The sequence below is a fragment of the Balearica regulorum genome, chromosome 4, assembly GCF_011004875.1.
Source record: "Balearica regulorum gibbericeps isolate bBalReg1 chromosome 4, bBalReg1.pri, whole genome shotgun sequence".
In the NCBI taxonomy this organism is placed as follows: Eukaryota; Metazoa; Chordata; class Aves; order Gruiformes; family Gruidae; genus Balearica; species Balearica regulorum.
The window spans coordinates 78,234,310-78,261,846 of NC_046187.1; the positions used below are offsets into that span (position 1 = coordinate 78,234,310).

Below are 27,537 nucleotides of genomic sequence, written 5' to 3' on the forward strand. Positions count from 1 at the left end.
TGAACACAAGGAGAGCAGGGGATTGTTGCTTATCTTGACTTTAGTAAGACTTTTCACATTATTTCCTGTAACCTCTCCATAGACAAACTAATGAAGTATGAGCTTGCTAAGTGGGTAGTGAGGTGCACTGAAAATTGGCCAAACTGCTGGCCTCACAGAGTTGTGATCAGTGGCGTGAAGTCCAGCTGGAGGCAAGTCAATAGTGGAGTATCCCATGGGTCAATACAGGGGCCAAGACAGTTTAACCTCATCATTAATGACCTAGGTGATGGGACAGGGAAGAAGTTTGCCAATGATACAAAACTCGGAGGGGTGGTTGATATACCAGATGGTTGTGCTGCCATTTAGAGGGAGGTCAACACTGCAGAAAAATGAGCAAATAGAAACTTAATGAGGACAAATAAAGTGAAATGCAAGGTGCTGTGACTGGGCAGGAGTAACTCCAGGCATCAGCACATGCTGAGGATCCACAAGCTGCAGAGGAGGACCCAAGGATCCTGGTGGATCATAACATGAACATGAATCAGCAATGCACCCTTGTGGCAAAGGTCAACAGCATCCTGGGCTGCATTAAGAACAGCGTTGCCATCAAGGTCAAGGGAGGTAATCCTTCTTCTCTATTCGGCACAGGTGAGACCACGCCTGAAGTGCTGTGTCCAGTTCTGGGTTCCCCAATAGAAGAAAGACACCAACATATTGTGGCACAAACCAACAAAGGGCCACTAGATGATTAAGGGATTGGGGTATCTGTCATATGAGGACAGGCTGAGAGCTGGATGGCTCAGGGAGATCTTATCCATGCACACAAATATCTAATAGGAGGGAATGAAGAACAAGGTTCTTCGCAGTGGAATTTAATAAAAGGACAAAAAGCAACGGACATAAACTGAAATGGATTTTCCATGTTTGTTTGTTTTTTAATTTTTTTTATTGTAAGAGTGATTGAAAACCAGAATAGGCTTCCCAGAGAGGTTGTGAAGTCACTATCAGTGGAGATACCCAAAACCTAACTGGACATGGTTCTGGGCAACTTGCTCTAGCTGACCCTGCTTTAAGTAGAGGCAGTGAACTAGACTGTCTCTAGAGGTCTCCCCCAGCCTCTGTGATTCTGTGAAATCTCTCCTTCCTCCAGTCATCAAACAACTTCAAGAGCATGCGCTACGGCTGGTACCACCGGATCTGGATCTTATCAGCTCTTTTCTTCAGATGCAATCACACGATGTTTAACAGCAGTGACTAAACCAAATGCTTTGATCATGGCTTCTTTAGGACTAATATGTAATTTGCAGTATCTTGAAAAACAAGGGCACAGTCGCTTTGCTTTATGGATACAGAACTGGAATCCTGTTTAAAAACGTTACTCTAACCAATTTTCTTATGATACATGACTAAGCTGGCGCATCGACAATTGTGTTTCCTTTGCCCGACACACACATGCACAGTCCTGCTGCCTTCACTCTGCCAAGTCTGGCAGGCATTTCCCAGTATGGTAAATCAGTTTTCTACAAGCTGGCAAAAACCTAACCAGACAGAAAAAAAACCCAACCCATTTTCTACTTGTTCATCAAATTGAACTGTCTTCTCTCACATCAGACAAAATGCCAAAGCCAACACGATGGGTTGAAAACACATTGAAAAATAATTGTAAAATGTATAGTATTTAAGTAACAAACAATGATTTTGATTTCATGCAGCTTACAAAAAAAAAAAAAATCCTGTAGAGATAGATGCATTTCATTTACACACATGAAAAGCTGTCAATTTTTATACACCATTTCCTACGGTAATCATTGACTGGACTCATCATGGGTAAAGAAGATGTTGTCTGATCCATGTCTTGAAATAGTAATCCCTATTTTAGCCTAGTACAACTTGCTGGGCATGGCATACAGGAAAAAAAAAAGAGTAAAGGGATGGCTGAGGGGTACCAATGTTGATTACTGGCACATTTTTTGGTAGGGCTGTATAAACATGCTGCATTGGGCTACTGGAACTTTTGGAATCATAAGCAGACTTAAAGGTAAGCATCTAACTATGAAGAAAGGAATGGACTACAGCTTTTAATGGTTAATACACTGAGGAAATTCCATTTTTTCCAAAGCTTTGAAGTGTTTATTAAGAGATAGAAGATTGTGGGCACAAAGCAGCAATCTAGAGAACAGCTATGATCAGTAGGGGATGCTGACAATACTCCAAACACCTGGAAATAATTAAGGAAACAATGACAGCTTGATTGTACGTACCATTCCTGAGGAGTTCTCAAATGGAAGAAATTAATAAAGCTATAGTCTAATTAATCCATCTCTTTTAGATTTTGTCTTTCATTTTACATGTCCAAGACTAAAAAGACGTGACAACTGATCCATGACCTAATTAAAGTATTTTAGATGGCTCTCCTTGCAATTAGAGCAAAAGCATTATTATGAAGCTATTCTAAATTATAATCAGGTACAGGCTCAAACCAAGTTGCAGATTCCATATAGAACAGTGTTGATGATACTAAATGATAATATGATAGATTTGAATAACCTGTAATTGCTAATAGGGTATATTTAAATAACGTAAGCAGGTTTTTTATCCTTTCCTCATGGATGCTGACTTGGTATTAAAAACAAACCAACCCAAGCCCTTCAGGATGCAAAAATCTGCAAATTTATTGCCTTTGGACTTGTCTAGAAACTCACCAGAGTAGGACCACCTACTGTCCATTCCAGTATACTTGCCAACAGTCAAGTTTCTGATTCAGGAATAATGAACTAAATCTGGTCTTTGATGGTTGGCTTCTCACTGTCTATATTCCTCCTACCTTAATCATCATATTGATTATTTACTCTGTATCCTAAAACATCACATCTTGTTTGCAGTCCTTTAAAATCCATGCTCCATATCTGAAAATGGTTCATTTCAGTAGTAATCTCTATTTGTCATTGTATAATATTTTTAAAAATTTGGGAAGTAATTTGTAGAGTATTTTTGTACTGAAGAATGTTATATAATTACTAAATATAAATATGCATTGAAAATGCTATTCAGAATTCCCAAAGCTTCACACGAGTATCTGTTAAACCTTCATCTCCCCCTCCTTAACATTTTTCTTTTAAATCTTTACTACTCTGTCCCCTAAACCCATTTCCCCCTTCACTTGCAGTTGGGATTTTGCTCTCCGTCTGTGGAAGAATGACCACCGTTCTCTAAATATTAATAGATTTCAAGGCCAGAAAAGGCCATGTATGATCTAGTCTGATCTTTTCCCATTACATTACAGCTACTAGAGCTGCGTCTCTCTGGAATTGATTATACAGACAATCTAGTGCACTTAAATTTGACTCACTTTATGTTTGACATTTAGATAGGGCGACGGAAGATGAATCACTATGTATTTTAAAGCACAATGGATATCCTTAAAGCTAGCACGTATTTTAAATTCAATATTCACATTTAGATCCAATAGCACACCATCACATTCACTTCACAGACCATTAAAATGTATACTTTTAATTAACCCAACTACTTCTTTCCTAAGGGACAGTAAAATACCAAGAATATAGAACTTTAAGATATTTAGCCACATATCTATGACAATCTAAAGCAATTATTTCACAAATGTTACATTTTAGAAAGAACTTTTCTAATTAATAGTCAGATTAATAGTGCATTTGAAACATCACTGATACTCGTAAGTACAATAAAGCATTAATTAAATTTCAATTCAAAAGTAAATTGTTTTTGATGTGAGAATACATTACCATTTCTAATCCCTCTTTGTCTGCAGCTCTCCGCTACTCCACAGTTTAACATCCTTCAGGGATAAACTAATCAACTGATTAGCCTCCACTGAACTGGAGAGTTCATGAACATCAACATGAACATTTTAGATGTTCAACATTGTGGTTGGTGCTAGGGAACATGTAACCACACTGGACCTCTTAAGATATCTATAAATACAGAAGCAAATTTAGAAATTGAAACTCAACCGAATTACAGCATAGACTCATTTGTATCCTGGCCAAAATCATGCAATTGAACTTCCATGTTCTACAGAAGTCAAGGAAAATGTTTCTTTTTATCTCAAAGTAGCATCTGTATTGCCAAATTAGCTCCTTGCTTTGTTCCAATGGCCTGATAAACCTGATCATCCGAGGCTGTACACAAGCTAGTTAGCTCTCACGCTCCAATAAAATAACATCCTTTCCTAGGAAAACTGGGTGTGCTCCTTCGCGTGGTTCAGACACCGAAAGCGGCAGGACTGTCCTTCAACAATCAGTACGAAGCAGAGCAGATTTCTGCCATGCAGCAAGATACTGGGGTGCATGATTCAGCACTGCAGGAAGCCTGTTGTTTCTTTGTTCAGTTAGTAGTTCTTCCACGGCTTCTATCTTTATACTAAAAATCTGAGATTTTAATTAAAAATAAGTGTTTCCTTCTTTACCAGATAGCTGCAGAACTGAGACAAGAAACACATTCAAAATGAGTAGAATATTTCATGCCATAAACAAGACAAAACTATTCAAATAATGACAGTGGCAATTGCTAGGAAAAGTTGCCATCTTTTTGGCAAACTGTGCATAGTACATTTATTAAAATAATTATTGTAAAAAGGGACTAAAATGAATGTAACTGACAAAGAAAAATCTTTTTCTGTGAGCCCTACCAATTAGAGTCTTCAATTTAATCATTTAATGGGTTTCTGCATAACAATTTATGAATTGTATAGAGAATCGTGATTAATAAAATTTGGGTGAAACCTATCAGGTATAGAAAGGAACAACATTTGAAAAGCACACACAACTTCCTAACAGGCATAGAAAAGGAAGAGCTCTGAGAAAAGTACTGTGGCATTCTCCATTAGGCAGGCAGCTTCCATCATTCTGGATATTATTTTCATTCTGGGACTCGAAGAGGCTTACATATTCTCTATAGCCAAGCGAGGTAGTGTGTAGATTATATCTATGCCCCAGGCACTGTGAACTAAGTTCAAAATCATAATTAGAATCAGTTCTATCATTCTCTATTATCACATTAAAAAAAATGCCCAATGAAAAGTTTAGATGAAATTGATATTTTTTGAGATAAGCCTGAGTTTCAAAGGGTTGGTATTTTCCAGCAAGCTACGTTTTCGTAACAAAATTTCTCAAAAACTCCCAGGGAGCTCTGAGAAAACACGGAACAGCAAGTTACTAATGTCGACTCATGTGAGGAGATGGGTAGGATTGATGATGAGATTGGTTGGTCTAGTGGATTGATCACCTCACTAGATGTTCTAAGGGGTTGGTTTTGTATCCCTGCTAATTTATCCTTTTTTCTTATACTTAGTTTCTATCTGTGAATGACTTGATGGAAGCAGTAAGAGAAGTAGGGACCACGTGGCTCTGAACAGAGCACGTTTCCAAGGACAATGTAGCCTGGGGATTAATATTGCAAGAGGTATTGCTGCCTGCCGATCACCCAGCTTCTGATGAGCCTGAGATAAAGGGAATGGGCAGATTATGAAAATGATAGAGGCATACAGCATATTCTTAACATTGTTATTAAAATTCTGGGGAACAAACACCGCTAAAAGTAAAAAAAAAACCCACCTTTCCGCAACACCCTGACTGGGATTAAGGGAACAGGCACATTAATGCTAATTAATTAATTAATTTAGGGTTTTGTGGGCAAGACAGAAAAGTAACAGGAAAAATTTAAATATAAAAATTGAAAAAGTAACTCCAGTATGAGATAGCATAAGAAAGGAGAAAAGCAGACCAAGGAGAGTCACCAGCACAGGGTAAGTCTATAGTATAGGTATAAGAAAAGATAAGAGAAAGAAGAAAACAGAGAATACAAAGGAAAGCCCTTGCAGGTTTACACAGAGCAGGGGCTAGACGGTACAATACCATTTTTAAAAAATTAAGTTATTTCGTTTCTACTATCTGTTCACATAATCTGCACACATTCTTTACAGTAACTTATATCTGAGACCCAACGCAGTTATATTTACACCATAAAAGAATTTGCCAAGGATTTCTGAAATCATGTCCAAAGCATCCACCTATATGAAAACTAAGCCTGTCTTTCCAAAATTGGGAATTACATCAGAAAAAAAATTAATTCAAAGACTATAGCAATCTTTCATCTGAACTTGACTTGGTAACATACCCTCATACTTTATTGCCAGTTTCAATCAGAATTCATATACCATAGAGGTGTTAATATAACATAGCCTTTTCTACACACATTGCACGAATGTTTAAAAACTACAAGAGCTTCTGTGCAGAGAGATAACGAGATACCTGAACTTCACACTGGGACATTACACTCTGGTGCAGGGCTCAAAAACACAAAGCCGATCTAGGGACCACCGCCACCACCACCTAGAAAGGCAGACCAGTGTGTTCCATATAATAAAAGGTTCATAAACAATTATGAAGGAGGGTTGATTTAGATTAGAAGTTAGAAAGAAATTCTTTACTGTCAGAGTGGTGAGGTACTGGAACAGGTTGCCCAGAGAGGTTGTGGAGGCCCCATCCCTGGAAGTGTTGAAGGCCAGGTTGGATGAGGCTTTGGGCAACGTGGTCTAGTGGAGGGTGTCCCTGCCCATGGCAGGGGCTTGGAACTAGATGATCTTTAAGGTCCCTTCCAACCCAAACCATTCTATGATTCTATGATTATTCTTAGATTTTTAAAGAGAATAGAAAAAAAAAAACCCAACCAAACAACAATCATTAGTGAGAGCTGCAAGTATAGGTGTCACTGTGGAAGTATATTAAGGAACATGAGAGCTTAACTATCAGGAACAGTCATCAGCTGCATCTGTTCGATGCCCTTGTCAGCAGGTATATTAGTCCATATAGATTTCTGTGCTAACCTAGCTAGGGCATTTTTGCTCCTTAAATTAGCATATTTAGAGCTAATTGAGTATTCCCACTTCACATTGAACTGAAAAAAAAAAAAATCAAACCAAAAAACCCAAACCCAAACAAATCACACAGCTCTAGTTTGCACTGAGGCAAAGGCAGAAAAAGGAGATTGGATTAGTCAGGAAAATCACAGTCAAAGTGCGGGCGGTGGTGGGGGCGTGAAAGAAGGGCAAGACAGTGGAAATAAAGATAAATGAACAAAAAAATTAAAAGGTTTTTCCTATCATGCATCCTTTGGATAGAATTAAAAATGGGCCAAAATGATTTTCTAAGTACCGTGTTTGACCCTTGCACTCAACCAGATCATGTTGTATGCGGGAGCCCAGAACTGGAAGGATTCCTACACCATCGTGTCTGGCTACTTGCTTCCACCTGCACTCCTAGCATACAGTCCCAGTATTCATCATCAACACACAGATTTATTCTACAACTCCCTCACCACCTTCTGCCTCTGTTCTTGCTACGTCTGGGTTATTCCAGAACCTTATTCCTCTGACTTTGAAACTTTCTTTTAATTTCTCAGCATATGGGATTTCTATATTTATATACATGTGTTTATATGAGGAATGTATACCTATTTCTTTTCGTTTCAACATTGTACTATAAATTCAACATAATTTCTGCCATGCCCAGGTATCTATATATAAAGGACAGTCCTAATTCTCAAACAGTAATTGTTTCTGTCAGCTATACAGACTCAGAACAAATAGAAAGAGGGTTGTTCTGCACAGAAAGCATTCTTGGAAGTAGAAGCAAACACAAGACAAATGAGAGGAGCAAATGGAAACTGCTCCAACCAGTGGGAAATATATTAAGATTAACCGAACAGTAGCTTAATTCAGGCATGTGCTTGTGGACAATCATAACTAGCTTGTTAGCCATAAAATAACAGCATGATCAAAGTAATAAAAGAGTGATTTAGAACAATAAGGTCCAGGAGAAACAGGTGAAAGGAAGATAGGGTCGATATATTTTTGTGGAGAAAAACAGCGTATGCTTCTTCAAATGCTGTAGAAATCAAATAATAATATAAACAGAGGATATAAACTGAAGTCTCCGCAATTAAAATAAACATGAAAAAAAGCCAAGCACAGCTCCCGAAGTCAAATTTGGAACAATTATGGATGAACGAGATTTGCAAACATCACAAATCAAAATCAGTGGAGAGTCTAGACTTTTATTTTTAGTAGTTATAAAAATAATTCTAAATTCCATAGGCACTACAGAACGGTCTCCTTTTCCAGTTTTCATATACAAACAGCAGCCATAAGATCTTGCAGACTTAAGTTTCAGAAGTACTTGTCTCTGACAAAGGGCCTAAAGCTGAGAGAGAACAAGATAGCTGGCACTCAGAATACTATAATTTGATACCGCTCAGAGGAAAGCAGCGCGTGTTATTTGATTATAACATTTTATATTCCCTCACTCTGTAAAGTATTACTTAGGATACTGGCCTTTGTAAAAAACGTATTCCAGACAAAGACGTGTTCAAAATGGTAAATGGAAAGACAATAAATTAAAAACTTTTATACATTGACTAATCACCTTTTAGGATTCAGACATTAGGAAGCATATTTCAAATTTTCATGCTGTCATTTTTATTACTTTTCTCATCGACTACCACTTTCTGAAACCATATCCAAAATTAAAGCCTAATCCGTATGGGAGAATGAAGCTTCTTCGCAACTGCTTTTAAAGTTGGATGGCTGCCATGGAAAATTCAGTCCAAAATAAAGACCACAGGAGGAAACACACTTTAGGCAAAGAGGAGGACCGAGGAGGGTGCAAGGAAGACTCCCAGATAAAGTTTACTGCTCCAAGGATTGCTTACATCTTTCTCATTAAATATGACTGGGTAAGTAGCAGAAATAATCCTGGTAACACAGATCAGAACCCAAGGTTCCTACTTTTTTTAGGTGAATTACTGCAGTATTTACAATGATATTCTGAACAACAAAAACCTTGCTTTTTTAAGTTGAAAATATATTTTACCACCTCATTTACAACACTTACTCAACAGAATGAAAAATTTTTGTATGAATTTATTAGTGACTTTTTTCTGTGTCATTACCAAATCACTCTCGAAATTTTCCAGTTACAGTTTTTGAAAGACTAATAAAAATCCCGTTTTCATCATTCAGCACAGCGAGGGGGGGAAGGACTGGAGAGGCGGAGGCAACAACAACAGGACAGGGTCACAGTGGCGGTGCAGAAGGAAACCAGTCTTTCCCTTCGGGTGCAGGTTGGCTTTGTAACACATCCCACAGTATCCACCAGCTCTTCATTTGAAGCAATGCAACTGAAGCATAAAGTAATGATCATACTCAAGCTCACCTCCTTGACTTCCTCCATTGGATGGACTACTTCCCAACTCACGTCTCCAAGACAATGTCTCTGCAGCGCTGCGGATCACCCTCCCACCCAGTTTCCCTAACCCTGTCCATCGCTACATCAGACAGCTGGTGAAACTCATATTACCTTTGCTCTGTTAAAAAACTCCATCACTAGTGATGGAAGTTTTGGAGGGCACCTACACGCAGTCATCTGAGGTCGCTCCATTGCCAAGCTGAAAAGAATCTCCTTCCAAATACTTTCAGTCCGACTGAGGCTGTAAAATAACTGATTTTCCAGTTCAAAGGGTGAATCAAAATTTTTATTTTCTTTCTTTTTTTAACGTTGGGCTGAACAAAAAGAAATTCAGTTCAGAATTTCTGCCCAAGGAATCAATAGTGATTTCAAGCACTCAGCTGTGATCCAGATGATGTTTCACTAGCACATAAATCAGAACAGCTTCAAAAGGAGAGGCCGAGATGCTCATCCCACCGTGCTCTATAGCTTCACAGTAACTGCGTTTTTCTGAGGGGTCAGAGACTTCAATTCAAATCTCTATATTGAATTATGCACAGAGAGGACTTAAATACAGATTTCATGCATGTCAAAAAATCTTCTTGCAGAACATTGCTCGTGGTTATCTCAAAACTTAATTAAAAGGCCATACCTTTAATACTGCTGGGGATTACTGGCTGTGGACTAAGCCTACCCAGTTCTGAAATTACTGCTGGAAGACAGAACAGGGCAAGATAACTGCCGATGGTACCTCTTCCAATTTGTAAGAGCCTTTTTTTGTTTGGTTTTTTTTTTTTTTTCCAATTCTAGTGAAACTATTTTCCAAATTTGACCTGAATTAAGAAATTTCATGCATACTAATACTACACCGTGATGGGTGGTGCAGCAAAACATTTACCGAAAAACATGCTCTAGTTATAATCCCTTGATAGGTTATTTTTTTAACTGTGTTGTATTTCCTTTCTCAAACAAAACCTTTCTTAACAGAAATATTGTTTCTAAAAGAACAAGTAGTAATTTTAGGATCTGATTTTAGAACTCAAGTCAAATATTTCTGGAAGAAACACTATTTCTATAACTTTCAATTTGTGAGTATAATTTAATTTTTGACAACTGTCAGAAGTCGACATTCTAAAGTAATTTTATTCTTTCCTGCTAGAGAGTCATGATAGAAATAAAATCTTCAGGAAATACAACAAAAATATTATGAAAAAGGAAAAAAATCACCTAATAGTTTATATTATTTTTTAAACGTATATCACTGTGCTTTTGTAAAATCTGTCTCAAACTGTCATATCCGGGCAATATATCACACACCAACCACCCTTTATAACAAACATTTCTGGGAGATGTAAGTCGCTGTCATAAATTTAAACTAACAAGAGCTTAAATAAAATATTGAAAAGCGAAATGAATACTAGAAAAGCTCTAACTAAGGCTGGAACAGAAATAAATCTTTTGAAAACGCTGCAGAGAAAAGCTCAGGCTCCCAGTCCTCAGCTGGCTTTAACAAGAACCAGTATTACCGTCAGTTCAAGACCTCCCCAACTGCCTGAACCATTAAGGACGGGTGCAGAAGATCATCTGTACACATTTCATTTTTCTCTATTTTTAGCTTCCTGCTGAAGGATACAGGGCTCATCATGGGATGCAGGGGAAGAACGTTTTAGGACTGCACAAGACTTGTAATGGGATGTCCAGGGAAGGAACCAAAGGTGAGGAAAAGGAAGGACCGAGATGATTTGGGGAGGAACAGGAATGGAGGTGTAAGAGGATAAAAGCCCAGCCGTGTGTGAACAGATTGCTGCTCAGTGCTTTTGTCCGGCCATGCCTTGGCCCAGATTTCAGATTTCCAGCTGCTGGAGAGACCACAGCGTCTGGAGGTCAGCTGAGACATCTGCTTCCATGTGTTTGTGTCCTGGGGGTCTTTGGGAGTGGGGCAACTGGGATCTGGGGGCCAGCGATGGGACAGACTGAGAAGCTAAACCCAGCTACCGGAGGGACCTACATTAGATACAAATACAGCTATTTCCCACTAACGGACCTCCGATCCCAATCAGCCGAGGCGGGGAAGAGGATAAGACACTTGGTGCTGTTGGGTTATTGCCAGTGCCGAGTGTCTGATGCGTGTGGTCAGTATATATGTATACGTGAGCTATATATGTGTATTTGTGTGCAGGTGCCTACTGAGAATGTAGGCTCAGGCTCAGCACCGCGGGCACCCGGGGCCACGGAGCTGCAGCAGCCTCACCACTGGATTCGGGAAGCCCCGACGCTACTTGTCTGTACAACAGCTCTTTGAGATTCTATACAACGTCTGCTCTTTCATCAGAAGTGTTCTAAATCATCTCAGAAAAGGAACTTTAAAGTCTTTCAGAAGCTAAATTCTCTGAGAACTGAGAGATAATTAATGGATTTGAAAAGTGTCTGAAAAAGCTAGTATTAGAGTATTTGCATAGAATGACATTTAGCATGCCATATTTCTTAGGATGAGCACTGCAAACATGAATAACAATTGAAGTCACTTCCAAATGTAACAAGCAATTCAAAATAGATTATGAATATTTTTGAATAACAAGATAGAGTTTTCAGGCCACAGCTTCAGTGTCTTGCTGAATATAAGATTTCAAATCTCCATGCTCAAAGCTTCCTGTTGGACAGGTGTGAGCCATCGGAGAGACTGGAAAAAACCAAGTTGCAGAGTACCTCATCATAGGTACTATTGGCAAAATAGAGAATATGGTTATTGCACACGCAGGTTCTTCCAAAGCGCAGACCATGACTCATTCTCCCAGTAAGCAGGACTGAACCACAAGCTTTACTTCATCTTTCAGAAATTAATATAAAGTCCATTGTCTCAAATAACTGCTTTTCAGTGATTTCTTTACACACACTTTTTTCCTCTATCTAGAAACAGTGGTCACTAACTCCTATAAGCAAAAATAAGATAAGTTCTTACATACCTTAGTGAAGAGCATTAGAAATAAACTTAGGGAGAACATAGATTTAAGTGATATGACCAGACAATTTCTTTTCTAAAAAAGATTTCTCTAGATCCTAACCCAGATAAGAAACAGGTTATGTAGACAAATTCTAAGCGATAAAATATTAGTATAGATGGACTAATTTCTTTTAAAGAACCCATTATTCCTCTTTCATACTTGCCAGATTCAAACCCGATATCCTACAGTTCTTTCATTCAACTCAGACTTTGGGAATAACAATCAGCCAGAAAGACTCAGAAAAATGCCAAAAAAGCCCTGAAGTGATCAGTGCTTAGTTATTACAGCAAGATACCTTTAAGTATATTCAATTGCAGATCGTCATTTTGAATCCTGTCACTGGGACTCAGATTTGAAAACAGATGCAGAAATCAGACAATACTTCATCATCTGCTTTCTCCATAAAAAGAGTTTCCCCTCCACATCAATTAATAGTTATATTGTGACATGTCCTTTAATGGCTTCTACAGAAACACCCTCATGAAGTAATTCCACTTCCATATATTTTCTAAACTAGGAAAAATGCTGAAGAACTAGCAGAGAGAAAGAGGGAGCAAGCCTACACCCATTAGTTGAATTCTTAGTAATCAAATGAACCAAAGTGTAATGTGTTCAGCTAAGGCTGTTTGTATTTTAAATGTCATTTTAAGTGAACACCCAAACTATTCCAGGAAATCGTTCAGATACTAATGGGTACAAATCTTTCTTTTTTTTCTTTTTTTTTTTTTTTTTTTTCCCTCTTTATAAACAAATCAAGACAACAGAGAGAGTAGATTGGGTAAATCAGGGCTCCTGGAAAGCCTGCTGCAGCTCCGCTAAGCAAGTACGTTTGAGGCATCAGCGTAACACGCTACGCAAGAAGATGTTCACACCCTTGGCTTAAATGTAAATAAGACAGGCTTACTTGTAATGCTTTCACTGTGAGAAAGGAAGGAAATTTAGGGGAAAAAGGGACAGGATGGATAAAAATAAGTACCATCAGATGGATGGGCTAAGAGAACAGTGTGAAGAAGGCATCCAGGGGCAGAGAAGGATTCAGAGAGGAGTGTAAGCTACTGGTAGAGAAAACAATGACAACAAACAAGGTATGTTAAGTTGTAAAGTAAAGGGGGAGGAAAAGTGATCAGTAAAAAGATTTTTTTTTTTTTTTCTACTTTGCATTACAAAACCTTGAACAAGAGAGACAAGGAGAAGGACCTCATGCGAATACAGAACTAGGGTATGAGAACGAGACAGAAGAAAGAAGGGTTAACGGAGAATGGGAGATCTGCAGAGACCGTAAGACAGGAGAACTTTCCGGCCTTGAATTGCAAGACAGATAAAATAAGTGTATGACCACTGAAGGTAGTAAAGAAAAGGAGAGGGAAATGGAAGGGGAGTATAGAGGAGAGCAGTATAGGCTCCTTGGGAAACAGAGATGGCTGTTAAGAGTTCTCTGTAAGGCAGGTTAAAAAGGAAAATTGATTGGATCAGAGAGCAGGGGAAAAAAAAAAAGTCTGAAGAGAGTGGAAAAGTTTTAAGGCAGGCAAAATCTGAGCAGAGACTTTCTGCTTCAGTCAGGAGAGTCAAGACTTCCAGGCAGCAAGTCTTAAAGACTTGGGATAGCACGCAACTGCGGGGACTGGGGTTTAGGGAGGAACTGTTGGTCTAACAAGATCTAACAGAAAGAAAATTGTACAATCAGGAAAGGTCTCCTGAAATACAAATTGTCAGCTGAACTGGGTGCTGTTTTAAGCCTCAAAGAACGCTGTGCATTCAGCCAAGAGTTCCGCAGTCTCCGGGAACACAAAAATGAGAGGGTTGTTACACTACGTGACATTACAAATAGGAAGGTAGAACCTGTCTCTCTCCATGTCATACTGCCGTCGTTGGAATCAGAACAGCTTGAATGAGCTTAAATAGCATTAGAAATTGTTATAAAAGCAACCAGCATCCCGTGCATGTATATTTTGGAGTTTGGTCCCACCACCCGAGATATGCAGATTCCCTGCTTTTCTCCCACGGTACCTGAAGACAGGGAGCAGTAAGGAAGGACACCTTTCACAGGGTTTACTTTAAAATCTTTGTTTAAAAAGTTTTAAAAACTAGGTAGTTAAAAGCATTAAAGCATTAAAAATATTACCTCTTAGTATGTTCCAAAGAGAAAAAAAAGTTACCAAGAAAGTTAAATTTATTTTTGTGTGCCGGATGTTGATATATACTTTCAAGTTTACTAACAGTCAAGGAGTACATGGATCATATTTTTTTAATGCAATGTGCATAAATCTGCACGAACAAAAAATTAAGTCTACTTCAAGTTTACCTGTCTTCAAACACAAAAAACATGAACAGCTATTTTCTGTCCCTTGACTGCAGTATAAATTTCAGATTACTGTGTGAAGTTGTATCTACGTTGCTTGAAAAGCAAAAAATTTAAACAAAACAACCAGCTGCTAGACTAAATCATGGTTTTAATGGAAATTTTAGCTGTATGCCAGAAAACTTCTAGGAAAATTATAATAAAGTCAGGCAGTCACTAGCACATATCTACAAGACGGACAATGCTGATAGACATTAAATAGTCATTTAATAGATAGAATTAATTTACCTAAATATAATCTATTCCCTTGTTTTGCTTTCCTCAGTACCCTAGACTGTTTCTTAATAAATTTAAGCAGACCTGAGCCCAACAGACCAGCAGTTCTTTGTAATTTTTCTGTGTGAATCACAACCTGAATGTCTCCTCCATAGGGAATTTCCTCCTTCTGTAATGATCAAGAAGGGAGCAGTTGCATTTAGACACCTGTGCCATGAGAACATACCCTCCTGCTCCCCTCCCCGGAAGGTATTTCTTATTTCTGAGGAGTTCTTCACCTCCCCGCACGACTCAGGCTTTGTACCTTCAGGGCCGAGGGTTACTATAACCAAAAAACCATACAAAAATCTCACTCCTCCCAAAACTTCCCTATGCAGAAGACTGTCTGCTTTGCTTCACCTCTAATGTAAGATGACATGGATGACAAACATCAGCGTTTCCTAGGTCTCATTTGTGCCCCATCTGGGAGATCTTTTACACGGCTCTGACAACATCGGAATAACTAACCCATACAGCAAAGTATTCAATGGCACAGCAATTGCATAATTGCATTTAGATGGTTTGGAACTGTAAGGCCAAAGTATTCCTATTATGGAATTATTGCAGGATAAATACATACACACACATACTTACACAGTTATGAGTTTTATACATAAAATATTTATTCCTTTTCATTAAATTGGTGGGGGGGGAATATTAAAAATCTATCTTCTTACTCTTAGGTTTTTTTAGAATTCAACTTCGCAAATCAAAACTGTTGATGATCAGAGTTTTGTACAGCTATACAAATATAATTTACCCTTCCACATTATTAAAGTAACAAGCATCTTAAAGCTATATACTCTTTGCATCCATTTTCATTCCAAAGTATTTTGCAAATGATACATACATTCATTTCATACCTATCAACAGAAAGCAACTCTCTCCTGGATGAATTGCAACACCTGCTATAGTAGCCTATAATAGTATACAGCAATATAGGGAAGGAAATGAGGAGCACACCAGAGCCAGCTGTAACTGCAGGAGACGTTTTTAGGTTGACGGTGTAATTATCCAAGTTGGAATTTTGCCAGAAAATCAACTAGCAATACTCTGGCAAAACACAGCCTCGGTTCATTAATCCAGCTCTTTATGTCACTGAGCTAAACATATCATTTCACTTTGCACCAAGGCTGGTCTAGTTTACGCAGCTCGTGTGCGCTAATAATGGTGTGTGGTGTCTCCTGCTCTCCTAATTATGGACTCGTGTTGTACAGACCCAAAAAAAGCTGCTCCACTTTTCTGACACTTTTTTCTAGCCTGTACTGTTGACAAAAGATGAATGCCTGCATCATTCCGCGTAATACTGTTTATGGTCTTTTTTCTTCTCTTTTTTCTTCTTTTCATTGTTTGTTTTGTGGGTTTTTTAATGCAGATTTAAAAAAAAAATAAAATATAAGGCTTATTATCAATTAAAAAATCAGAAATTCAGTCAAGACAAAAACCAAATCCTCTCAGATGCCTCCAGCTTTACAAAGAACAACTCTACATAGAAATCACCGTTAACTAATACAAACCTCTAACGACAAAGATAATACGCAGCTCTGACACAATGCTCACGAACGTGGTATATTTGCCTACATCAGAGAGCATGCACCAGTCTAGGTTGATGACTCTAACTCGGTGGAAGGCGCCTGGGGAGAAGCTAGAAAAACTGAGTCAGCCCCGCAGCCCCCAAAGGGAGAGAGCGATAAATTCAGCGGGAACGAGGGCACTCGCGTCAGCGCTGAAGATGCCGTACTAGAATTTGACATAACACAAAATAAGTAATGTAAGCAAGGGGAAACTGAAGTAGTTGACAAATGAAACTGCGTGCTGGAACAACCAGGCATCAGCATTAAAATTATAAAAACAGAACAAAAACCAAAACTAACCCAAAAACCTAAATAACAACAACAACAAAAACCCACAACAGAAAAACCCACCAGAATACTGGCAAAACACTGTATATAGAGTATACAGCAAATACTCAACCTATTATGATGTATTAGCAATTGAATGTTGTTGGAAAAAAAAAAAAACAAACAGCAACAAAAACCCAAAAAACCACATAGGAACAGGAAAACAGTGAAACCAAATACACATATAGCGGATAGGAGGAAGAAATAGCCTAAGGATAGAACAGACTGGAATATTCACTAATCAGTGTTTATGTATACAAGATTTTAACCCTGCCTGCTCATATGCTCATTTGAGTCCAATTTTTAAGAAGTTAAAAAAACATCGTATGGTTACGGGAAGCCTAATGCACTGAAAATCAGTATTTTATACTAAAGTCCTTTAGAATCCTTTTGAAAGCCCAGCTGGAGATCTGCCAGTCTTGTTCCAAAATCCAGGACTGATGATACTGGCAGATGGTATCTTTAGATTATAATATTTATAACAGAAAAAACCTGAAAGGTACTTAATGCTGCTGCAATAAAGATAATTACAATCAAAGTCAATAAAAGGGAAAAGTTTTGGGTTGAGCATATATTGAAAACATATTTTTTTTTCCCCTATCACACATATAAATTTACAAACATCTGACATACATTTTACATTTTGAAGGAAAATTGTCAGGATATCTATGATATCTCTAAAATTTCAAACCCTTACTTGAAAGCAGTTTTCTTAGAATACAAATTAAAACTTCAAATATTAAATCAGGCAAAATCAGGATTTTTTTTCTGCCAGTAATGAAAATGTTATTATCCCATGCCTGAGTCCCACACCCAGCTAGGCAATTTTTTGTGACGTTGCGTATCTTGAAACTAAAAAGTTTAACCTATGCAGTACGCAAACTAATGTTAACTTCTATCTTACTAGCACCAACACCTAGAAAGAAAAATGTTTTAATATTGCTATTATCTGTATATTTTCAGACTTTGATAATCATTGTATATATTTCAATATATACTTGAAATCACAAGTAATTCTACATTGTACTATTTGGTCAATAATTGTTGGAATGTTAAGAAAGGTATGCGCCATAATCCTAACTCTACATTTGCATCCATGGGTTTTAAACCACTGCTCAAATTTAGTAAAGTGAAAAAACATGTCATTTTGTTATACAGCAGAATAAAAAACAAGTGGAAAATTAAACTATAAGCTTTGGCACTGGGCAGCACGGCTGCTAAGTAATATCTGAATTCGCTATTTGGTGACAGAACAGCTAAAAGAGGGGAAAAAAGAAACCATCACAAAACAATTCCCATTTTTTAGCCAAAGTTAGAACATTCTTTATACTCATTGCCATCCACAAAGGTATAGCTATTTTAATACTTATATGCCATATTACGGATATACTGTAATACAGGACATAGTTTCAGTAACATTATCAGAGCAGCTGATACTCATTTCAGAAGAAATCTTGAAAAACATCAAATAAAGCCGTTACCCCGTTAAGCATTTTGTTCCACGTACCTTGTTTGCGTACATCCTCTACAGCAGCAACCAATTCTTCCTTGAGATCCTGGCTCTCTTTAGCAATTTGATCTCCTTTTTCTAAAAAGTTTTGAGTGGCCTGCTCTACGGAAGCAGCCAACACGTGAGCCTTCTTAGAGCGCCCTTTCTTTTTGCCAGATGGTCCTTTATTGCTTGTGTTAACAAGCGTTGTTACCTTTGGGAAAGAAAAACAAGGTTTTGTCAGTTTGAACAATTCTTCGATTATTAATAACACTATAGGTGGTCACCTAATTCAATACCCCCGCTATTTTCTTTCCCGTTGAAACGATGCATGTAGTGAATAAAGAAAATTTAAAGTTTAAAATCCAAAGCGTGGCGGTACATACCCTCAAAAAAGGTTTTTCCTTTTAACCTATATTTAGTCTGGGCTAAGCAAATCACAGTCAAGCAGTGAGGGAGAAAAAGATAAGAAATAGGTATGGAAGGGCAGTGGTGCTAAAGCATCATTTTTGTCACTGTTTTTCACTTTTACAAAAATGAATACGCTGATAAAATGAAACCCTAACACATGGGGGTCAGAAACCATTCAAAAAGCAATCGTCCCTTGAGATAAGCACTGCCAGTTACACGCAAGTGGTGACAAAAACATTGTGGCTGTTTTCCAGACGTTAAGGAACGAATAGCTCCTGCTGCAAAGATTATACCGGTTAAAACTATTCAGCTTAGTATTGCCCCAGTATGTTTATAATATATTATATTGACAGATAGTGAAATGATCCTGCTTTCTCCCTAGTATTTAAAACCAAAGAAAATCTGGTTCCATGTTTGTAGAATCTCCTAAAGGAATTCCTTACCGAGCTGTCAATAAACTGATTAGAAACTTTAACCACAAAGATTAACGATACAAACCAGCGTATGCCACAGATTTTGCTGGACCAAAAAAAAAAAATCTTCTATCAGTTCAGCAGTAGAAGGCTGCCTTTCTGTAAAACAGGAACACCAAATTGGATATCATCAGGTGTTAAATGCATGAAAAAATAGCGACGGATCCGTCATGCTCAGGGATGCAATTCCCCCTAACCAGGACACAAGCCAGGGCAGTTGAAGATACGTATCGGTGTGCTAACCCAGGAATTTACTGTAAGAAAATAAAAACCTTTGCAATAAAGACAGTGCGCTACAAAGGAAAAGATTTCAAAACAAAGTATAAAAATTCACTGTCATCCCATTCTATTAGAAGAAGCGTGACAAGGTATTTGGTACGGTTGCGACCAAAGAGCCATTTGTCACGCTCTTTGTGCTACAGGTTTTTCTCTTTGAGCTCTGTTGGGTTGTGGGGTTCTTTTTTGCTTTGTTTGGTTTTTTTCAAATCGCAACTGAAAACTATAGACTATGGAAGAAGAAAATAAAAAATAAAAAAGAAAAAAAAAAAGGATTATCAGGGCTTGGCAAGACCATATGTATAGATGCAGGGATGTATTGGGTGAACAAAATGTATTCCAGAGCCGCCTTTCAGGAAGGAGTCAGCCTGGCTACAGGAAGGTAATATTCTTCCATCATCTGTTTTTTTTCCACTATTTATATCTAGAAATAATATTTCCGTTATTAGTTTTCTCTTTAAATTATTCTTCATAAAATTTCCTGAAGATCATTTCATGGTTGATCATTGTCTGTTTAAGGATTTTAGAATTTTATAAACAAACGAGGCCGCCTCTGTAACCTAACTCAGGTTTCGCAGATGGAAAGGATTTGTCCAGCGCATCGTAAGGATGACTAAGAAAAGCTTTCACGTACAGCAGGCAATAAAATTGTTTCAGTATATGCTGAAATTCACGTAGGAGACTCGAAGATCAAAAGAATAATGTTGGAACTTGGTCTTAATTATTTGCACAAACTAGAACTAGATTGCCAGAATAGTTCAGATGGTATAGAGAAGAAAAAAATCTGAAGTGAAAAAAAAGTGGTCAATAAATTAAATCAAATCAGACAATTTCATAGGTCTTTATTAGGTAGCTACGGGGGTCATAGCAAAAAAAATACTTGAAATAGCACAACCACAAAGAAGTTGTAGCTGGCAGAACTGCTGGAGTCCTGTGAAGACATAGGAATTGCCTGGATTGCAGATTTCTTTTGGTACCCTAAAATTGCAAAGTTTCCCATTAAAATTCAACAAAATCAGTGTTACTGGATTTTAAGTCTGCAAATCTGCTCCTTCTGTGCAGGATTCAACTATCAGTTGGGATTCTTTTCACTTAACTTTACCTACAAAAAAGTTACACATCTATCGTAAGATCATCTACAAGCGCTGAACTAACGCAGTCAATGAACGGGAAGAGGGACCACAGCTGTCATCGAACAGGATAGATTTGTGCCCAGGGATAGACAGTCGATGACACATCATTAACAAGGAAGGGCACCCAGAAAATCAGATTGAGAACACGCAAATCGGTATTAGATTGCTAAATTAACTGAAATAAATCCTGAACAAATATTTTACCATGATAATCTCCAAAATGTTTTGGTGGTGTATAAATAAATATGTGTTTTTATATATATATATGGATATGTATACAGATATAGACACATATACATAGAGTGTATGTGTGTGTGTACTTTAACAAAATGTTTCTACATACCGGATTTACTACAATGGTCTGAGCAGAACTACAAACCATTTTACATACAGCCTTCAAAACACAGCAATTATCTCCAGGCAATTTTAAATAAAATGTACTTCGAAAAGTAAATATCCTCATTTAATTTACACCAACTGCCTTGAGTGACAAGCGAGGCTTTCCTCCTAAAACTGCTAAGTATGAGGCAAGTCCTGCAAAAATCCATTGCTTGAATGGGTAAGCGTGAAATATGCAAAGGAAAAAAAGTAATTGGCTGAACATACATTGATTTTTATTATGTGCGTGTGTGGTTTAATGGGAGCTGGCTGGTCATCAGTTATCACTGGGTGGTTTTGGTTTTGTTTTTTTTTCAAGAAAGCATAAGGACAAAAGCAAAATTTGGATTTTCTTACATAGTCAGAGTGAACTTCGGGACATGGTTTAGTGGTGGACTTGGCGGTGCTAGGTTACACATTCTGGGTTAGGAAAACACCAGCAAAAACAATTAGATCTTTTCACAGTACTATTAAAAAAAAAAAATTAAAAAATCAACTTAAATGGTTGGAACTTTAAGATATAGCTAAAATGTTTTCCCATGGGAAAAATATCCCCTATGGGGAAAAAAAAAACCAAAAAAACAACATCCAAACAAAAAAAATTCTAAGATCAAAGAAAAAGCTGATGGAGATTAATGAAAAAGTATTTCTTAATAGAAACTACAAAAAGAAGGAAGAGCAATATAATCTTCAGTGTGCACCTCTGGAACATCTTAACATCTCTTCCTCTAACATGTCCTGTGGATGAGAACAGCAGAGAGAAGACATCTGTTCTAGTCCCAGCACCGTCACTGACCTTGTACACATCACGTCTCCTATCTATGATTTAATTTCATTTCTCTATTCCAGATACTTCCATCTGCCTGGAAAATTATTCAATATCGTGTTCACTGAAATGAACTTAATAGATAAAATTAATTTTTATGCTGAATCCGGGTCCCAGACTAATTTGATCAAAACAATATTATTCATTCCTTTCAGAGACTGTCTCATTTACAGCTCTAGATGCAAACACTGGAGCTTAGTTTCCTGAAGAAAACAAAACACACACTGCACCCAGACTTAATGTAACAGATGCATCTTTCAGCTACTTTTAACAAAAGAATAAATTGAAATCTCTGCTGCATATAATAATTTGCACATGTAAATACATGTCCTTCAAGAACACCTCCACATTCTGAATTTATCCATCGCTGCCAGTATAGGTGTAAACACAGCGCAATGTGGCCCAACACAGACTACTCCCAATGTATAGTTGCAAAAATTAATTGGCATATCAAAACTAGATGATGCAAACTTATGAGAACAGCAACAAATCTAAAAACTTTTACAGGTTTTTAAAAGTACAACTTATGAGCAAACAAGAAAGCCTCAGGACGCTGAAGTGACGTATACAGTAAAGAAAGCATTGAGAGTAAACACAAAGAGTCTTTCCAAAATGTAAATATTTTCCAAAGAACATGACGAAATTTCCTAATCTTGCACCATGAGCTAGAAATCCCTACTGTAATTGTCGCTGCTATGCCTAGAAAGCTGAGCACCTTCTTCTATGAACATTGGCGGTCATCTTCTGCATGCAATGAGTCAGAAAAAACCATCATGGACTTACTGTACTACTGAAAGGATTTTATAGTGAGCATGTCTTGTGTTCCTCTGCATTTATTTTTAGATGACTTAATCCCCACAATTAGGGACAGAGATGACCTGGTGCCAACAATGGAGTGCATGCTCATCGAGTCGCGGGTGATGGATTGCAGGTATCAGTCAATACGCTTCAGGGCAGGGCTGTCACTCAGAGGAACCTGATAAAAGTCAACAAGGACAAGTGCACAGTCCTGCACCGGTAGAGGAGGAATCCTTGGCAACAAAACACGAGAGGGACTTGACTGGCTGGGAAATAAATCTGCTTCAAGGGACTTTTGTAGACAGCAAGCTGTCAGCAGTGTGCCCTGGCACACCTGGAATATCATGTTCGGTTTTGGGGTCTCCAACAGCAGACAGACAGGCACAAGTTGAAACAAGAGAGCTTCGAACTGGATATAAAGAAAAACTCTTACCATGATTTACACAAGTACAATGAATTTCATTTATAAGGCAGGTTTTATTTAAGGTCTCCTAAAGTATTTTGTAAAATTTAAGATGATGGCCTAATAAAAAGGGCAAAGACAAGTAGAAGTTTGGACCTTCCTGATGCAAAGGAGATCTTCCCCTTCCCAAGGAAATATTGTAATCAATGAACCATAAGCTAACTGGAACGGTGGGGTTTGCTTCTCTCTAAACAAAGCTGGGCCATCATGCTGCAAGAGCGAGAAGACTCATACGACTGAAAGGCAGGAAGCAAGGAGAGGAATCATCCTGAACGTGGGGCTAGGACTTTCACTTGGGCAAGGGCAATTCTGCATTCCAGCCTTTGCACTAACAGGTTGGGTTCTGCATAATACACAGCCCTTAGAGGAAGAAAATCACTCAAAAACTGGAATCTTGCAATTTTGCCCACCTTGTGTCAGCTGCTTTTAAATTACATTAAATTACCAGTTTGAAATGCTGAGAAAGGAGTCTGTTCCAAAATTAGAAATATCATTCAGAAAAGTCAGCCATACTGGGAGAGGGGAAGGGGGGAGCAAGACTTCTTATATCCATAACAGAAAAAAAATCATTGCATATTAGCTACTTTCCCCTTTTAAAAAAACCATACATCAACCTATAACTTAACAGAAGTTGTATGATAAAAAGAAAAAAAAATAATAACCTGTTATCTTGTTAGCACTATGCTTGAGTTTTTCAGAAGTGTCTATCCAGAGCATTTTAACTGCATTTGTTTAAAAAAAAAAAAAAAAAAAAAGAAAGAAAGAAAGAAAGAAAAAGGATAAAGACAAGACAAGAACACAGCTCAGTTTTCTGGCAGGCCTTTAAAGCTAACTGGTTTATCTTAAATATCTTATCCCACCTATGCTGGTACAAAGGAAAGAATGTCTCTATCAGCTTCCGTTACCAATTAATGCAGACCTCACCCAAAATTCTATACAATTATCAAATATATCACTTGATAATTACCATAAGCTCATTTGGCAACCCTATAATGATCCTGGCTTTATGATCACACTAGGGAACCTTGCTCTTTTATTTTATTAAAGCAGCTTCACACAGTTCTAGCGTAGGTCTCTGTTGGAAAAACAGAACTTCACTAATTAATAGTTCAGTCCCATCCTGAATTAAGTCTTCCTTATGCAGCTCCAGCAGCACAAAAGAAAGGTGAGGATGTCTTTGCTAAGAGCAGAAAATTCTATTAGCATGGATTTCCCTATTGCAGAGGTCACGTGCGGGCAGGGATGCCAGAAGTGAAAGGGGATAGAGCTAGATCACATACTCATCAAATTAATCCCGAGTCAGCAGCTACAGTTTATAGAAAAACATTCCTGGCTCTGTGAATTAAACTGGCTTCCCTACAGATTTCTGAAATGCATCGGCCAAAAGTTTAAGAATTTTAATACTTCCCCCCACCCTCTTTCCTCAAAATCTGCTTGAATTGCATTATTTACTTAAGATTTTTCATAACCACATTACAAAATACATTTATATTCACAATTTTTGGAGAAAATATTGATATGCGCTTTTTTTCTATTATACTATTAATCCCTGTGGTTTGTCACTGATCACCCACCTAGGACTGAAGCCTTATTATCTCTTCAGTACAGACTGGATGATGAAAAGATTGAGAGCAGCCCTGCGGAGAAGGACTTGGGGGTATTGGCGGATAAAAAATTAGGTATGACCCAGCAATGTGCGCTGGCAGCCCAGAAAGCCAACCGTGTCCTGGGCTGCGTGTCCAGCAGCGTGACCAGCAGGTCGAGGGAGGGGATTCTGCCCCTCTGCTCTGCTCTGGGGAGACCCCCCTGCAGTGCTGCGTCCAGCTCTGAGGGCCCCAGCACAAGAAGGACATGGAGCTGTTGGAGCAAGTCCAGAGGAGGCCACGGAGATGATCCGAGGGCTGGAGCACCTCTGCTATGGAGACAGGCTGAGAGAGTTGGGCTTGTTCAGCCTGGAGAAGAGAAGGCTGCGGGGAGACCTTAGAGCCCCTTCCAGTCCCTACAGGGGCTCCAGGAAAGCTGGAGAGGAACTGGTGACAAGGGCAGGGAGTGACAGGCCAAGGGGAATGGCCTGAAGCTGCAGGAGGGCAGATTCAGACTAGATATAAGGAAGAATTTGGTTTGGGGTTTTTTGTGACAATGAGGGTGGTGAGGCACTGGAACAGGTTCCCAGAGAAGCTGTGGCTGCCCCATCCCTGGATGTATTCAACACCAGCTTCGACAGGGCTCTAGGCAACCTGATCCTAGTGAAGGATGTCCCTGTGCATGGCAAGGGGACTAGACCAGATGATCTTTAAGGTCCCTTCCAAATCACATAATTTTATGGTTCTGGGAGTCTATGCTTTTTAAATATCAGTGACAAAGGCTGCTGGAGTTTTTCAGAGGGCGGACAGCATTTATCTGTTTGCTTGGTTTTAATAAACCAAAGCAGGTAAATCGAATATGGCTATGCAAACGGACATTATGAAAACCATTCACACAAACACTTTGGTTTGGTTGTGACAGATGAAATCAATGTAAAAGGGTTTCTCTGAAAGATCATTAATTATTTGCAAGAAATTTCACTGTTCTCCCCTACGTCCCCTCTATTTTCAAGTAAATATTACTTGCTCTTCCCAGTGGCATTTCTTGAATATGAACAGCTACAAGTTATTCCTCTCTTCTCATATATCACCAAGCTGCTGGAAACACTCAATGACCTGAAAAAAGACAGCCCTGACATTTTAGTGTAAGGGCCCTTTTCCTTCTAGATATAAGGCTACCCTTCCACTCGAATGCACCATCTTACTGCCTCGCTGGTTGTACTAATGGTATCCCCTTGAGTGTTGTTTTTCAAAATCCTCCTGTTGCTGAAAGAAGTTTGTTTCATCAAAGAAAAAAAATCACTGCAACTGTCTGGAAAACAAGAACTTCATTTTCCAAACTGTCTCAGGGTTGGGATTTTTTGTTTGTTTGTTTGTTTCCTTTGGCAGCAGGATGAAACAGAGACCTGTCAAAATACTTTGGGAGAGAAACAGATTGCGTTATGGGTTAAAGCACTGACATGGGCTAAAGCATTGGCATGGGTGTAGGAAGATCAAATTCAATTCATTGCTCAAAATGAAGCAGAGAACAGACCTAAACACTGTGTTTGTGACCTTCTTCACCTTCGCCATCCAGAACCAGAGCAAAAACACATGGGATTTTGCTTTATATATTCCCAACTCTGCACACCATAACTTCCTTTATGACATGGCTCTCAGCAGTAGCTCATTAGGTACTCCTGATCCAACTACAAGATATTATTGAGCAAAATACAGTAGAAAATACTTTCAACAATTACTTCTACTCCATTCACGTACAAAACAGAGAAGCAGCTAACTTGGGTTTTTTTCCAAATTTGTGCTTTTTCTCTAGTAGTATGTAAAAAACTGGGCGTTTTTTCCTTATTACACAATATAATTGTGAACACAGATGTTCTGCTGAGCACGATTCAGTCCTTAATATAACTCCTTTTTTTGATAATAATCGTTCTTCAATTTAGTCTATCAACTTAGAGTAATTTGCCACTGTCCTTAGCCCATAAATCATAACAGCTTACATAATTAACTCTTGTAATTATCTCCACACAATTAGCACCAGCTGTCTACCTAATTCATAAAACTGAAATTCTTTCTCTATTATATCTAGACATTTGAATTTTCATTGGCAAATATAGCTTTCGCTATCCACATCAGATTCCAGTGTTTTAACCCAGTCTGTTTGTACTCCTTCCAGTTCCCTTCAGTGTTTGCAAACACCTGCTGGTTAGAAGAATTAATAAATAAGCAGTCTATTCTCTCTAATGTATAAATTAATAGCTAGGATGTTAAAAAATGCCAGTGACACACCTAGCTTTTGGATGCAAAGTACATAGATAACTCAGGCAACACTGATTAGAGCCCGTATATTTTAATCCCATCTAGCTTGGGGACAGCTAGCTGCTCTGATTCACGTTTCCTCTGCCAAATACAAATTCCTGAACAAATTTGCATATTTCTATTCTGTCTACACGATGTACCTTTAGGATGTAATTTAGAGATAGCAACACTGTTACTGTTAATTTATATTCTTCTTATCAGTGTTCATACCATGGGAAGAGGCTTATATCCTAGCCAATGTGAATGAATATTATATAAGGCACTTTTAAAGTTCTTCAGCAAGTATTTTAAAGTTCTTCAGCTGAAGAACTTTAAAATACTTGCTGAAGTTCTTCAGCAAGTATTAATCCCCTATGGAATTTCCTACTTGTTCTGTTAACAAAAAGAAGGAAAAAAACCCAATAAAAAACCAACTCGTCATACTTATTTTCCTCCTAGAAATCTTCCTGAAATATTATCTTTTATATAACAGACATACAAACTTGCAATATGTTTTCACTGACTTTCCCACAACTGAAAGAAGAACAGATATAAGTTAAGCTAATAAAATGTCTCCCCTGATATATATTTTGGCTAATTTGTAACAAATTAGGAGCAAAAATTTTTAAATTCGCCTTTTGTGACAAAGT

The 27,537-nt window shown here is 38.1% G+C and overlaps 1 protein-coding gene across 3 annotated transcripts in view; it reads right to left on the reverse strand.

Annotated features, from left to right (window-relative positions):
- CTNNA2 (catenin alpha 2) overlaps nucleotides 1-27,537 on the reverse strand; it is a 535,735-nt gene that overhangs the window by 381,742 nt on the left and 126,456 nt on the right. For 2 of the 3 annotated variants that reach the window (XM_075752786.1, XM_075752787.1), the window contains exon 3: nucleotides 18,270-18,465. In XM_075752786.1, coding sequence (XP_075608901.1) covers nucleotides 18,270-18,465 — 196 coding nt within the window. The remainder of the gene's footprint in view (nucleotides 1-18,269; nucleotides 18,466-27,537) is intronic. The other variant, XM_075752785.1, reaches the window with a different exon arrangement.